The sequence below is a fragment of the Cetorhinus maximus genome, chromosome 4, assembly GCF_964194155.1.
Source record: "Cetorhinus maximus chromosome 4, sCetMax3.hap1.1, whole genome shotgun sequence".
NCBI lineage: Eukaryota > Metazoa > Chordata > Chondrichthyes > Lamniformes > Cetorhinidae > Cetorhinus > Cetorhinus maximus.
The window spans coordinates 95,158,315-95,173,877 of record NC_135882.1 but is presented as its reverse complement, the minus strand read 5'-3'; the positions used below and the strand labels follow the sequence as shown (position 1 = coordinate 95,173,877).

Sequence of the window (15,563 nt, the reverse complement as noted above, 5' to 3'; positions counted from 1 at the left end):
GTAATACGATTGCCTTCAATAAAGGACTGCAATACATGTTCCTCAAGAAAGAAAGGGCAGTTCATTTAAACACAAAAAAATTTCAAATAATATTTAGTCCATCATATTTCTGTGCTAATTCCATACTGGACTGATCTACCCTTGTTCCATTTTCCTGCTCTTTCCTTGGATCCTTTAAGAATTTTCATGTCCCGTTTGTTCTAATTTATTTATTTTTAAAGAGAGCTGTAGCAAAACACTTCATATTCTAATAAACTTTGCATGAACAAAAGGCCTAGCATCCTGTTTTGTACATCCTGCAACAACCTTGAGTTGCTGAGTATCAATTAATCAGGGTGCTATTCAAAATAAGTAAAAGCAATACATAGGACTTAAAAGACAAAACTTTGTCCTGGTTTCCGATGATTGGAATTACGGAGGGCATATTCAGTAGCATTGAAATAAAATCAAAATTTTGCCCAGTATAGAAAGCTGATTTATCATTGTATATCATAATTTTCTATTTGCATATGGAGGCTAAACAAAATGAAAAATAATCAGTCCACAGGTGTGATGAAAAATGAAACTTTTTAAAGTAAGTTAATGAATCCTTTTAAAAAAAGGAATACATGGGCCACTGAACAATTCAAAATTTAACTTTTTCAGTAAAGAAAGGTTATGCATGAATAGCGCCAAGGAAGCTTGGCTATACCATGGCACGTTACTCCTAAGGTCAGCATATTTAATGTATTTCAATATTATTCCAAAAAAGACAAAATCTAATAAAAAGGGTAAAAGTCTACTGACTTTTCCATACAAAGTGGTTAAAAACCAAGGTAGCACTTTGAATAAGTAATTCCCGAGACCTAGATTGCTCCACAGGTGAATCATTCCTTTTCAGTTCTAGGCTTGGTGCCGCTAACATTAGTATGCCACTTCCTCGGTACTTGACTGGAAACAGCCTAAATGATGAGCTCAAGTCATGCTGTGATGCTCCAGCATGCAACCATCTGCTCCAGTGGGAGAATACTCTCAATGGAGCCAGGTTGACATTTAAAAGGCTTCACCAGGTTTTCTCACATAATATATCTTCAGCCTTAGGAATATAAGTTTAACAAAAAGTAATTTTGAAATTCTATTTATTTCTATTTTTTAGGACACATTAAAAATAAGTCAGACACGTGCCACCAAGAAAGCTTTGCAGTTTTTCTTTTGTCCTAGATTAAAAAATCATAGTTCAGCCAGCGCCAAAAAATGACTGTATTTTTAATGTCTTTTTGAGTTAAAAACAAATTTTAATAAAGTGAATTTATATCCTTGGAAAACCATAACAAACAAACTCAAGCAACATTCAGCTGCGCAAGTTACCTGAGGAAAGGCTGAACTTCTGAAGGACAGCATGACTGCAGAAACTGCAGGTCAGCTAAGGATACATCAGGAAGCTCAAAGTCAAACTTTCGAGGCTTGTATGTCTGCAACAATGAAAGTCAACAATTTAATGCTGTTGTTGTAAAGTATACTTAACAGGTAATGGATGCTGATTTCATAGTTTCTCATTTGTGTTTAGATGGAGGAGCTGGTATGCATTTTCTATCTCACTAGAATTGTCTTAATTAATGCTTTGAAAATAATATTTCAGGAGGCAGTTACATCATCATACAATTCCTACTTTGTGGCAAAAGATGAATCGAAAAATTGTAACCCAACTGGTGGCAATTCAACACTTTTATGAGAGGGAGAGGTCATCTCAAACTTTAGCTTTAGCTGGTGCCTTCAACTACCTACAATAAAGAGCTAACTATCCTACATTAATGCTATCATTGGTGCTCAAATGCTGGTGACCATGATCCATATTAAGTGTACATACAGAAACCTCATTTTTCCTTTGCTAGAAAATAGTGCACAAACGACAGGGGAAATCTCTCATTTGTTCACAATACCGCAAAAAGTTTGTGGAATTAAAAACACTATAAAGAATTAAGTATTACCAATACTATAATAAAATAATATATTTTAGCAGTATTAATTTAATATGAGTAATTTAAGAAGAAATTGCAGCCTGAGGGATGTCTTGTCCTGACGGGCAACACTGTGAAGCATACCAGAAGTGAGAATTTAAACTACTACGCTCAATAAAACATGACCAGTTAACTATTTATATAGATCCCATGACAATTAAATAGCTGCTTGTTGCGATTGCTGCCGAAATAAGATTTCTAACTCAACTATGCTAGAAGGAATTTTCATGACTGAACAAAGTCTCCAAGTCAGAGGAAATAAAGCCGCTGTTTTATAACAGATCTGATTAAAATACAAGTGTGGTCTCACTGATGTTTACTGGCAAACCAACTGAACTCATATACTCATGATCAGGACATACACAATTCCTTGGTTCACGACTGAAGCAGAGTTATATTTAGTTCCATTTATTCTCAGAAATAATCCATAAACAGAAACATTTTACTAATCAAAAGCTTTTCATAAAGATTTAAGCAGCTGAGAAAAAAAATCAGTTTTCAAATACATTAGCAATTTTGCATTAAATAACCATAACCTCTCAAAGAATGCTCAGAGGCTGATGGACTTGATTTTTAGACCCTGCCAGGCCCAGGATTGGTGGTAGGTGGGTGCTAAAATAGTGCCAATGGATTATGTGCCAGTTCCCCAGTTCTATCCCAAACAGAGGCAGGATTGGGCAGGGGGAGGAGGCCACAGAGGAGGGACGGGTGGGTGATCATATTAGCCACCTGCATGCAGCAGGTAGTCAAAAAAGTTGTTAATGGCCTATTAGGACCAGTTAAAGGCGGCCAACAGATTTTCCAGTCGGCCTCCAGGTGCTTACAGGCAGCGGGGGCCAGTTTAACTGCTTGGAAGCAGACTCCCCAACAGTAGACCGGGGAGGTCAGTGCTCCAGGCAGGACTAGAGGCCCTCCCTGCCTGCCAGGCTGCTGCAGCAATCACAGGCCACCCTCTAGAGGGATCTGCAACATCGGTGAAGTGGGAGAGGGGGTGCCTCCAACTTGAAGTGCCCTCTCCCTCACTTACCTTGCATTCAAGCTGGATGCCTCTGGTTCATCCTCCAGCTTCCAGAGCCTGCCCATCATTGTTAATTGGAAAGTGAGCCTACCCTCTAGTCATTAATTGGCCACTGTACGGAAGATCACTGAGTGACTGTTCAGCACACACTGCGAGCTTCTGACCCACAAAAGGGTTCAGAACCCCACAGGGAAAACCCTGCCCTATGATTCAAACATTTTCTTAAAAAAAGCAACAAACCTTACTGCAGAAGCTCAATGATTTAAAATATTCAAACAAATTTAATACATTGATTCTTCAGACAAAAGTTACTTATACGTACACAAAATGATGATGGCGGCCATGAGTCAAGCCCTCTAAACAAGCGATTTCTAAGAAATGACCTTCCTGTGGGAGGAGAAGGCTCATAAATATACAATTGGTAGACTTGAAAATTTACGTAAAATTACAAAAAACATTAAAGTGAGCAAAGCAATCCGCTAATAGCCAAGCGGGATAAGATACTGATGAACAAGCCAGACCAGGCAAGCCTCTGTTTCAATTATAGTTTCTGCTGAGTAGTCGGGCAAGAACTAGTCACTGTACCACGAGGAGGGGGTTGCGAGAGAGAGCGCGCACTCATAGAAAGATATTGGAGGGTAAGCAAAATTTTGGTCAAAGAAATAGACTTTAAGTAGAATCTTAAATGAGGTGGGCATAAAGTGGAGAGGCAGAGAGGCATGGGAAGCAAATTCCACAGGTCAATGTTCTATTCAAGATAGACATGTGGTGAAGGATAGAATAGAAACCTAACCTTTTACACACTATAAGGTTTTATTTACAGAGACAAGCATTATAAAATGAACCTTGAAACCCAATAGCCATAGTTTTGTTCTGCTCATAGGAGCATAGGTGAATCCTCAGTTAATACCACTTGTATATAATTAAACGCTCAATTTATGTGCAAGAAAACAGTCAGAGCTTGGACAGCTGAAGCAGTGGTGGTGGTAGTCTGATGAAAATCGGAAATGCAAAAAAGGTCAGAATTGAAGGAGCATAGAGACGTTAGAAGGCTGCAAGACTAGAAAAAGGTTAAAGATAGAGAGGGGTGAGGCGATGGAGGTATTTAAAAACAAGGGTGTGAACTTTGCAAATTGAGACATTGCCAAATTGGGAGCCAGTGCAGAGCAACAAACTCAAAGGTCCAATCCATTCCTTCTGAACATCATGGGATATGTTGCTACACATCTGCAAATCGCATTGGAAAAATCCAAAAATACGACTTGGCAAGTGCAACATATTAAAAAGTTTTTATGAATTGTATTCAGAAATATGTCAATAAAATCATATTCATTAAATTATAAACGATTGTAACAATTAAGAAAAAATGTGAAAAAATGAAAATGAAATGAATGAAAAATCAGATGTCTCATATAAACAATAGAAGCATAATAATTAACTAATTGCTAATTTGTTAAGTACAGACCACTAATTCTTCCAATTTTGTCTTCATGCAATGGACCTGGGTAATGGAGAAAATAACTTACTAAACAGCTTTCCAAATGATTCCCTTTTTGCTCGCTCAGCTTCGTAGAGTTGCTTTCCCTCTTTTACAAGAGCACTGGCCCACTTTAAAATAAAAAGTGAATTATTTTGTTTATTTTTAAATCTTGTACATGAATAGTAATATTATATGGAGGTTTACACCAGAATTGATTAACATACCTCCCTGTAATGTTTAGTAAACATTTTCCGCCTTACTACCTCAACAACAGCGAGGCAGTACATTTGCGGAACAGTGCTAAGTGCCTCAACAATCCGGACTCTCTCCTGCAATTCTGTCAGAAGCCGTAGCAAAGCCTGGAGTTTTTCACCATTCTGATCTGCATGAAGCATCACATAACAGCACCACCTAACAAAGACACAAAACAATCAGCGCTAAAATCACTATGCAATTTCGAAACAGGTGGAAAGTTTGTAACGACGGTAAAATCTACCGAAAGCTTCTACAGTGGTATTCTGACAAATGTAACTATTTTATCATAAATAATGGGACATAATTTGCGCCAGGAAGTGAACCTTGCATGTTTGAATTTTAAAATCCTTTCCTTGGCAAATTGCTGAAAATGTGAGATGATAATGTCACATCAAGAGAAACAGAGCTTCTGGGACCTTGGTAGACAGGAAACAACTATGCATGTCTTTAACCAATCAGACCAAAAGACTGAAATTAACAGCACAAGGACCAAGGAAGATGTATAAGTCAAAGTAGTACAAAAATATTAATTTGGGGGTGGGGGGAGAGAGATTGGAGGAGGAGGATGAAACAGAAAATGTTTACATTTAAAAGAAATTTTCAGCAATTAAAACCTGAAGGAATAGGGTTTCAGACTTGTGATGGCTAATTTTCAGAGATTAGCTGATAATAATTAATACTTATGTCATTAAAAGGGTACATGGACTGAAATGGACAGGACTTGGGACTTTTTGTGGCGAGTTTAGTCCAGGTATCACACAAATACATCAACTTCACAGCCATTCAATGCTTTTTACTGGAGAGGCAGGTAATCTTTTTAAAAACACAATCTTGCTACAGCAAAACTGATTTCTGACAGCAATCTTTAGATTTCAGCATTTAATCCCACATCTGCCCTCACCTGCAATTCCTGTACTACTTGCATATAAATAAAAAAAGTGCTTTTAGCCTCACCTTCATTTTGATAGCAAATTATCAAATAAAACATCACGCTAAAATATCTGAAAGCACTTCTTAAAGTGAATTTGTAGGAAATAAATATATTTACAAATAAGCTATAGATTTAAAAAACTATTTTACAATTCAAGTCTGTATTCTTTATAAAGTATTCTTTATACAGTAGCCATTAAGCACATGAAGCTATAATAGTCTTCACATGAAGGAATAATCTATACACAACTAGTGAATCTAACAAAGAAAATCACTGAATCAAGTATACTGAAGAAATGTGCTGCAATCAAGTATCTCTCTTGCTCTATACTGAGCCCAAATTGGTGCGATTTTCAATTCTTTTCAACCAAATGGCAGCAACTTAAAAAGCTACTATAATTAGCAGCCTCATGGCCTCATAATGCATATTATCTATAGAAGGAATTTCTAAACAGGATAATTGTGCTCAAACAAATCCAGAGTTATATGGTAATTATCTCAGCATTCAAAAAGACAGGAGATTTGTGAAGCACCGATCATAATTAGAGGCTCACCAAACACTGTTTCTGATCTTCTTGTACCCCCAGTCTAATATGGTGCTCACATTCAAAAAGGGTGACAAAACAGATACAGGCAGTTACTGACCTACTGGTCTCATTTCCATTCCATGCCGCATAATGGAATCAATTATCAGGAATAAACTCAAGAACAATTTGTACACCTGCCTACTCACCAGCAGTGAGCAGGGATTCAGACAGGGAAGATCCTACCTGTCTAATCTTCAACTATTTTGAGAATGTGACGACAACCCAAGAGAACTATACCAAGCCATGTGAGGTGATATACCCTGACTTCCAAAAGACTCTTTAACGAAAGTTTCACACAAAAGGCTATTACGTTCTTGCAACAGACCTGTCCAACTGCTTCATTTCCTTTAATTGATGGAATCCTTTCCTGCTCTGGATGCCAGTCAGCATCTACAAAATTCAATGCCAGCCAGGTATTGCTAAACTACAATAATTTAACACACACAATTCCACCCATCAATACAACTAAAAAGTACACAATATTACATGCCACTGCAAACTTTTTAACAGTTGAAGATAACCACTGCTCTGTGTGCAATGTGTCAAAGTATAATGGAATGCATTCAACACTAAAACCACAAAACAGCTTTTTTGTCTTCTGCAGAGAAAACCTCAAAACCTAAACATACATGTCCATTCAATCATGGAATCATGGACACTTAAGTGCCCAGCAGGAGGCCTGTTAGCTCTTTGAAAGATCAGTGGTCCTTAGTTCCATATCCCCAAAGACTTTTGTGCATGCTTTGTACCCTAGGGATTTTCCAAGATTTCTTCTTGTGCCAATACTCACCATACAAATTATATGGCTCCAGCTAGGGGCTGCTGTAGAGAGCAGATGTGGGCACATCAGGCCAAATGGCCTCTTTGTGTGCTGTAACCATTCTATTGTATTTATAGGGGAGTAAATAGGACTGTAGTGGTAGGAGGAGGTAGTATAGTCAGGGGGAAAGATAATTCTCTGCAGCTGAGAGCAAGAGTCCAGAAAGCTGTGTTATCTGCCCAGTGACATGATTCAGGACATTTGATCAGGACTAGAGAGAAACTTTCAGTGGGAGGGGCTGGATCCAGTTGTTGCGGTCCAGGTGGGTACCAATGACACAGACAAGACTAGGAAAGAGTTTCTACATAAGGAGCACAAGCAGCTAGAGGCTAAATTAAAAAGCAGAACCTCAAAAGGTAACAACCTCTGGATTATTACTTGAGCCACATGCAAGTTGACATAGGGTAAATAAGATTAGAGACTTGAAAGCATGGCTCAAAGACTGGTGTGGGAAAAATGAGTTTCGATTCGTGGGGCACTGGCACCAGTCCTGGGGAAAGTTTCACTGGGACGGTCTTCACTTGAAATGTGTTGCGAAAGGTGTTCTGGTGAGTCTTGTAACAAGGGTGGTAGAGAGGGCTTTAAACTAAATAGGTGGGTAGAAAGGATCATGTGAGAGGAAGTGTGGCAAATCAAATGGAAACAACGAGGTAAGAGAGCAGTGTAGCAATTTGGGTAATGATAACCAGAGTGTTACAGGAAAGGACAGAGTGTACAAACCTCTCAGTGCACCAGCAGATAAGGCCAGAGATTGCAAATGGTAAAAAGAAAGCGCTAAAGGCTCTGTATTTGAATGTGCGCAGCATTTGTAACAAAATGAATGAATTATTAACACAGATAGAAATAACTATGAATTACCTGATAGCCATCACGAAAACATGGTTGCAGGATTACCAAGGCTGGGACCTGAATATTGAAGGGTATTTGACATTTCAAAAAGGTAGGAAGCTAGGAATAGGTGGTGAGTAGCTCTGTTAATTAAGGATGACATTAGTACAGTAGTGACAGATGACCTTAGCTTGAAGGGGCAAGATGTAGAATCAGTTTGGGTAGAGGTTATAAATAGGAAAGGTAAAAGGTCACTGGAAGGAGTATAGGCCCCAACAGCAGTTACACTGTAGGACAGAGTATACAGGAAGAAACGAGATGTGGAAGAAAGTTACTGCAATAATCATGGATGGCTTTAATATACATGTTGATTCGGCAAATCAGATTGGCAAAGGTGGCCTGGAAAATGAGTTCCTAAAGAGTATTTGAGACAATTTCTTAGAGCAGTACATTCTAGAGACAAGAAGTTAGCAGGATATACTAGGCCAGGTAATGTGCAACGACACAGGATTAATCAATAACCTCATAGTAAAGGAGCCTCTAAGTGACAGCGCTCATAACATGGTAGAATACCACTTTCAGTTTGAAGGAGGGTGGAGTGTGGGTCTAAGACTGGTGTTTTAAAACTAAATAAAGGTAACCATAAAGATATGAAGTCAGAGCTGGTTAAAGTGAACTGGGAAACTGTGTTAAAAGGGAGGACAATAGGAATGCTGTGGCAGAACTTTTAAGGAGATATTAACTCTTAAAGGTTTCCCCTAGTGAGAAAGAAACGCTTTGAAAAGGATGCATCATCCATGGCTGAATAAGGAAGTTAAGATTTATAACAAATTGAAAGAAACACAAATTTGCAAAGATTCATGGTAGGTCAGAAGATTGCTATATCTTAAAATCTGCCCAAAGAATAAGTAAAAAAGGAGAAAGTAGAATATGAGAGAAAGCTAGCTAGTAATATAAAGGCAGACAGTAAGAATTTCTGTAAGTATTTAAATAGGAAAAATAGAGTAACTAAAGCTAGTATTGGTCCTGTACAGTGTGTATCTGGGGAATTCATAATGGAAAACAAGAAATGGTGAAAGCGTTGAACAGACATTTTGTGTCAATCTTCACTCAGAAAACCTCCCAAAAACACTTGAAAATCAAGGGGTTAAGGGGAGGGAGGAACTTAAAAGAATCACCGTTACCAGGAAAAATGCTGGAAAACTATTAGACCTAAAGTCTGACAAGTTCACAGGGCCTGATGGTCTGCATCCTAGGGTCTTAAAAGAAAGCAGCTGCAGAGATAGTAGAGACATTGGTTATCATCTTCCAAAATTCCTTAGATTCTAGAAGGGTCCTAGTGGATTGGAAATTAGCGAATATAACACCTTTATTCAAGAAAGGAGACAGAAAACAAGCAGGAAACTACAAGCCAATCAGCCTAACATCTGTGTAGGGAAATTGCTAGAATCTACATTGAGGTTATAGTGAGATACTTAGAAAATCATAATGGAATCAGGCTGAGTCAGCATGGTTTTGTGAAATGAAAATGGTGTTTAACTAATTTATTAGAGTTTTTTTAGAAAGAAACAAGCAACGTGTATGAAGGGGAACCTGCAGACATGGTGTACCTTGATTTCCAAAAGGCATTTGATAGGGTACCACAGCAAAGATTATTACACATGATAAGAGCACAGTTTTTGAGGAGCAGGGGGGATGGTAACATATTAGCACAGAGAAAGAATTGGTTAGCTAACAAGAAACAGTGTGTAGGGATAAATCGGTTTTCGGATTGGCCATGGACTGCCACAGGGATCAGTGCTTAGACCTCAACTATTCACAACTTATATAAATAGAGGGTCACTCGCAGGTGGAATTCTTTTCCCCAGAAAGCAGTGGTGGCTGGGTCACTGAATTTATTCAAGGCCGAGTTAGATAGATAAGGGAGTTGAGGATTATGGGAGGCAGCCAGGAAAGTGCATATTTTTATATATATATTTTTTTATTCATTCATGGGATGTGGATGTCAGTGGCTAGGCCAGCATTTATTGCCCATCCCTAACTGCCCTTGAGAAGGTGGCGGTGAGCTGCCTTCTTGAACCACTGCAGAAACATGTGGTGCAGGTATACCCACAGTGCTGTTAAGAACGGAGGTCCAGCAACAGTGAAGGAATAGCAATGCAGTTCAAAGTCAAGATGGTGAGTGGCTTGGAAGGTAACTTCCAGATGGTGGTGTTCCCATATGTCTGCTGCCCTCGTCCTTCAAGATGGTAGTGAACATGGGCTTGGAAGGTGCTGTCTAAGGAGGCGTGGTGAGTTCCTGCAGCATCTTGCACATGGTACACAATGCTGCCACTGTGCATGGCATGAGTGAATGTTTGTGGTTATGACGCCAATCAAGCAGGCTGGCTTTGTCCTGGATGGTGTCAAGCTTCTTGAGTGTTGTTGGAGCTGCACTCATCCAGAAAGTGAGAGTGTTCCATCACACTCCTGATAGGTGGTGGACAGGCTTTGGGGAGTTAGGAGGTGAATTACTTGCCACAGGATTCCTAGCCTCTGACCTGCTCTTGTAGCCACAGTATTTATATGGCTAGTCCAGTTCCGTTTCTGGTCAAAGGTAACCCCCAGGATGTTGATAGTGTGGGATTCAGCGATGGTAATGCCATTGATCGCCAAGGGGTGATGGTTAGATTCTCTCTCTATACATACACACACATACAAACACACACACAAAGTTAACTATTTTTGCTCTCTGAAACCATTGCTATTGTCATCTAAACATTGTTGTACATTGCAGTTTAAATGTTAAAATGAAATACGTAACAATCAGATAGTGCTGATACACAAACTAGCATTAGCGTTGTTTTGAAATTTCCAGTGCTGATGCCTGAAGATTAAATGTCCCCTATTTCAAACTAAGAAGAATTTAAGAATGGATCCAAAAATAATGAAGATGGTGTTAACAGCATAAATATGGTGCTGGGGAACAATTTAGAGACAGCTTATAAAGCTCTTTATACAGTTCAAAAGATGGACCATCAATTCCTGCTACCACAGTGCCTCAGGAGAGTATACGCACAGTATATTTAGTATGTTTTAGCATAGTACATTTTGTAGCATGGGAGGGTTTCAATTTATCTGCAGCTCTGCCTATAAATTGAATTCTAAATCTGCAAGGAAATTGAAATTATTTATCTCCATAAATGTAGACATTTCACTTAAAAAGAATTCAAAACTAAGAAAAAGTCTCACACTCTAGTAAATAAATTTTGAAATAAATATTAGTTCCTTCTTTATCGTGAGAGACTGGTAATGATATTTCCTTTCCAGAGTCTGATAAAACTCAAGCATGATCAAACTTACTTCAATCTGACTTGCAAGTTGTTTGCAAGTTCCTGCTTAGCAGTGGTACATTTCTGTTTAATATCCAGCAGTTTCTTGTGGTTTGTTAACATAATCATTAACTGATTTGCATGACTCAGGCATAAATCAGGAAGAACAGATGGGTCTTTCAGGTTTTCAGCTCTCTTCTGATTAGCTAAAAATCCCTGTTGGTATAAAACAAATGCTGATTATGCAAAACTCACATCCATTAAATTTTTTTAAGCAGTACAGAAACACTTCAAAAGTTTCGATAATCCACTGAACACTATCATAGATTCACATCATTTCAGCAACTTAAAATCTGCATGAAGCAGTGTTCCCAAAGCATGTATTCTAAAATATATTTATTTCCTTGAACTGGTTAATTTTTTTGCTTAGTTTTTGGCCGACTTGGGGCAGATTCGGAGTGCTTATGTACTGTAAAGAAACACATTTACTGATGTTTATGTTAATTGTGACACACAGACACCACAAAATTGTCAGAAAAATAAACGTCCACAGGTTGTATATGGAAATGAGTGGCTCATGGAAAATTGCTGGTTCCAATTTAAAATGGCTAGAAGAGGAAGAAATCAAAACACCTTTAAGTCATCAGTATATCTGCTCTAGGATACAAAAATTGTCATCCAAAGAAATTATTTGATTAAACTCTATCCACAGTTCAACAAGAAATCAAGGACAGCCGTTTATATTTAACAGTAACTCTAGATCCCATTAACTCACATAACGGGCACTTGGAAGAAGCACTGGGGCGAAAAAGGACACGCAACGTAATCGGGGTGGGAGACTTCAATTTCCATCACCAGGAATGGCTCGGTAGCACCATTTTTGCCCAAGCTGGCTGAGTCCTGAAGGGCACAGCTGCCGGACTGAGCATGCAACAGGTGGTGAGACAACCAACAAGGGAAAAAGTAACTTTAATTAGTTCTCACCAGACAACCTGTTTCAGATGTACCTATCCAGTATTGGTAGGAGTTACCATTACACAAGTCCTTGGAAAAACCATGTCATGTCTTCACACTGAGGACACCATCTACCACACTGCACGATACTACCACTATGTTAAATTATATATCTTCAGAACAGACCTAGCATCTCAAAACTGCTTCAGTGAGGCACATTGGGCTCACTGCAGTAGAACTGCATTCCAATACCACAATGTGTAACCATAGAAACTAGGAGCAGTAGGCCATTCGGCCCTTCGAGCCTGCTCTGCCATCATTATGATCATGGCTGATCATCCAACTCAATAGCCTGCTCCCGCTTTCTCCCCATACCCTTTGATCCCTTTCGCCCCAAGAGCGAAAACATACAATGTTTTGGTCTCAACTACTTTCTGTGGTAACGAATTCCACAGGCTCACCACTCTCTGGGTGAAGAAATTTCTCCTCATCTACGTCCTAAATGGTCTACCCAATATCCTCAGACTGTGACCCCTGGTTCTGGACTCCCCCAACATCGGGAACATCCTTCCTGCATCTACCCTGTCTAGTCCTGTTAGAATTTTATAGGTTTCTATGAGATCCCCCCTCATTCTTCTGAACTCCGGCGAATATAATCCTAATCAACTCAATCTCTCCTCATATGTCAGTCCCGCCATCCCAGGAATCAGTCAGTTAAACCTTCGCTGCACACCCTCTATAGCAAGTACATCCTTCCTCAGATACGGAGACTAAAACTGCACACAATATTCCAGGTGTGGTCTCACCAAGGCCCTGTATAATTGCAGCAAGACATCCCTGTTCCTGTACTCGAATCCGCTGGCTATGAAGGCCAACATATCATTTGCCTTCTTTACCGCCTGTTGCACCTGCATGCTTACCTTCAGCGACTGGTGTACAAGGATACCCAGGTCTCGTTGCACATTCCCCTCTCTCAATTTATAGCCATTCAGATAATAATCTGCCTTCCTGTTTTTGCTACCAAAATGGATAACCTTACATTTATCCACGTTATACTGCATCTGCCATGCATTTGCCCACTCACTCAGCTTGTCCAAATCACACTGAAGCATCTCTGCATCCTCCTCACAGCTCATCCTCCCACCCAGCTTTGTCTCATTGGCAAATTTGGAGATATTACATTTAATTCCCTCATCTAAATCATTAATATATATTGTGAATAACTGGGGTCTCAGCACCGATCCCTGCGCTACCCCACTAGTCACTGCCTGCCATTCGGAAAAAGACCTGTTTATTCCCACTCTTTAGTTCCTGTCTGCCAACCAGTTTTCTATCCATCGCAATTCACTACCCCCAATCCCATGCGCTTTAATTTTACACACCAATCTCTTAAGTGGGACTTTGTTGAAAGCCTTCTGAAAGTCCAAATAAACCACATCCACTGGCTCCTCCCTCATCAACTCTACTAGTTACATCCTCAAAAAATTCCAGTAGATTTATCAAGCATGATTTCCCTTTCATAAATCCATGCTGACTCTGTCCGATTCTGCCACTGTTTTCCACGTGCTCAGCTATTAAATCTTCTGTAATGGACTCTGCAATTTTCCCCACTACCGGCGTCAGGCTGACTGGTCTATAATTCCCTGTTTTCTCTCTGCCACCCTTTTTAAATAGTGGGGTTACATTAGCTACCCTCCAATCTGTAGGAACTGTTCCAGAGTCTATAGAATCTCGGAAGATGACCACCAATGCATCCACTAGTTCTAGGACCACTTCCTTAAGTACTCTGGGATGTAGATTAACTGGCCCCGGGGATTTATCGGCCTTCAATCCCATCAATTTCCCCAACACCATTTACCTACTAAAACTGATTTCTTTCAGTTCCTCCCTCTCACTAAACCCTGTGTTCCCCAACATTTCTGGTATGTTATTTGTGCCCTCCTTTGTGAAAACAGAACCAAAGTATCTATTTAGTTGGTCAGCCATTTCTTTATTCCCCATTATAAATTCCCTCGTTTCTGACTGTAAGGGACCTACATTTGTCTTCACCAATCTTTTTCTCTTCACATACTTATAGAAACTATTACAGTCAGTTTTTATGTTCCCTGCAAGCTTACTCTTGTACTCTATTTTCCCTTTCTTAATCAATCCCTTGGTCCTCCTTTGCTGAATTCTAAACTGCTCCCAATCCTCAGGTCTGTTGTTTTTTCTGGCTAATTTGTATGCTTCTTCCTTGCATCTAATACTCTCTCTAATTTCCCTTGTGAGCCATGGTTTGGCCACCTTTCCTGTTTTACTTTTGCGCCAGACAGGAATAAATAATTCTTGCAGTTCACCCATGCGCTCTTTGAATGTTTGCCATTGCCTATCCACCGTTGTCCCTTTAAGTAATGTTTCCCAATCCATCATAACCAACTCGCGCCTCATTCCATCGTAGTTTCCTTTATTAAGATTCAGGACCCAAGTCTCAGAATCAACTACGTCACTCTCCATCTTGATGAAGACTTCTATCATATTATGGTCGCTCATCCCCAAAGGGCCTCCCACAACTAGATTGCCAATTATTCCTTTCTCCTTACACAATACCCAGTCGAGGATGGCCTGTTCTCTCGTTGTTCTGCTCATTTAAGATGGCATACGGAATCTATACCATCGTGTTGAAGACTCATTTAATTTAAATATGACAGTTCACAGCACTGACCATTCTATCCATGGAAATAGCATATCATTTGAACAGCCTTTGACATCATCCCCACACCCCCTCCTCTTGCATGAGGTAGACTCTCAAATCTTCTTGCAATCATGAAGTGCCACCGTGAAGGTCTATCAATGCATCGCACTCTGACTGTTGCTACTCAATGACTGTCCTCTTCAATGACAAAGGTACATCAAATGTGTTCAGCTGAGCAAAGCTTGGCAAGGATCATGTCTTCCAACCTAGACTCTCTACTACTGCCTATATCTCTCCTATCGGTTATCGCTCAATTGAACTGTGTAAATCACCAGCTAACCCCAGCAGAAAACCCAACTATCTGCCTCAGTGGTCCCACTGAAAAAAAAGAGTATCTGAGCTGGTCTGAATGATTCCTACAAAGGTACATCTTCAGAAGGACTCAACTCCTCTGAAGAGTTGCCATCAGTGGCCTCCATTTAGTGTTTCTACATGCATCAATGCCACGTAAGAGATAAAAGGCAAAGGCTAGCCCAGACACGAGAAGAGTATACTGCAAATCATCATAATGAAACTGGTCATATTCACTTGCTGCTGCAATCAAGTCAACATGGCTGAGTGTAAGGGAGGAAGAGAGAAAGCAGTAAACTACAGGCCAGATATATCATTGGGAAAATGTTAGAACTCTTTACTAAGGAAGGGATAACTTAGA

At 39.6% G+C, this 15,563-nt stretch overlaps 1 protein-coding gene across 2 annotated transcripts in view; it reads right to left on the bottom strand.

Moving 5' to 3' along the window:
• Window positions 1–15,563, bottom strand: part of rb1cc1 (RB1-inducible coiled-coil 1) — a 195,511-nt gene that overhangs the window by 129,660 nt on the left and 50,288 nt on the right. For both annotated transcript variants that reach the window (XM_078540524.1, XM_078540525.1), the window contains exons 8-12: window positions 11,258–11,442; window positions 4,720–4,906; window positions 4,542–4,623; window positions 3,338–3,402; window positions 1,348–1,451 (exon numbers count right to left, since the gene is read on the bottom strand). In XM_078540524.1, the coding sequence (XP_078396650.1) occupies window positions 1,348–1,451; window positions 3,338–3,402; window positions 4,542–4,623; window positions 4,720–4,906; window positions 11,258–11,442 (623 nt within the window). The remainder of the gene's footprint in view (window positions 1–1,347; window positions 1,452–3,337; window positions 3,403–4,541; window positions 4,624–4,719; window positions 4,907–11,257; window positions 11,443–15,563) is intronic.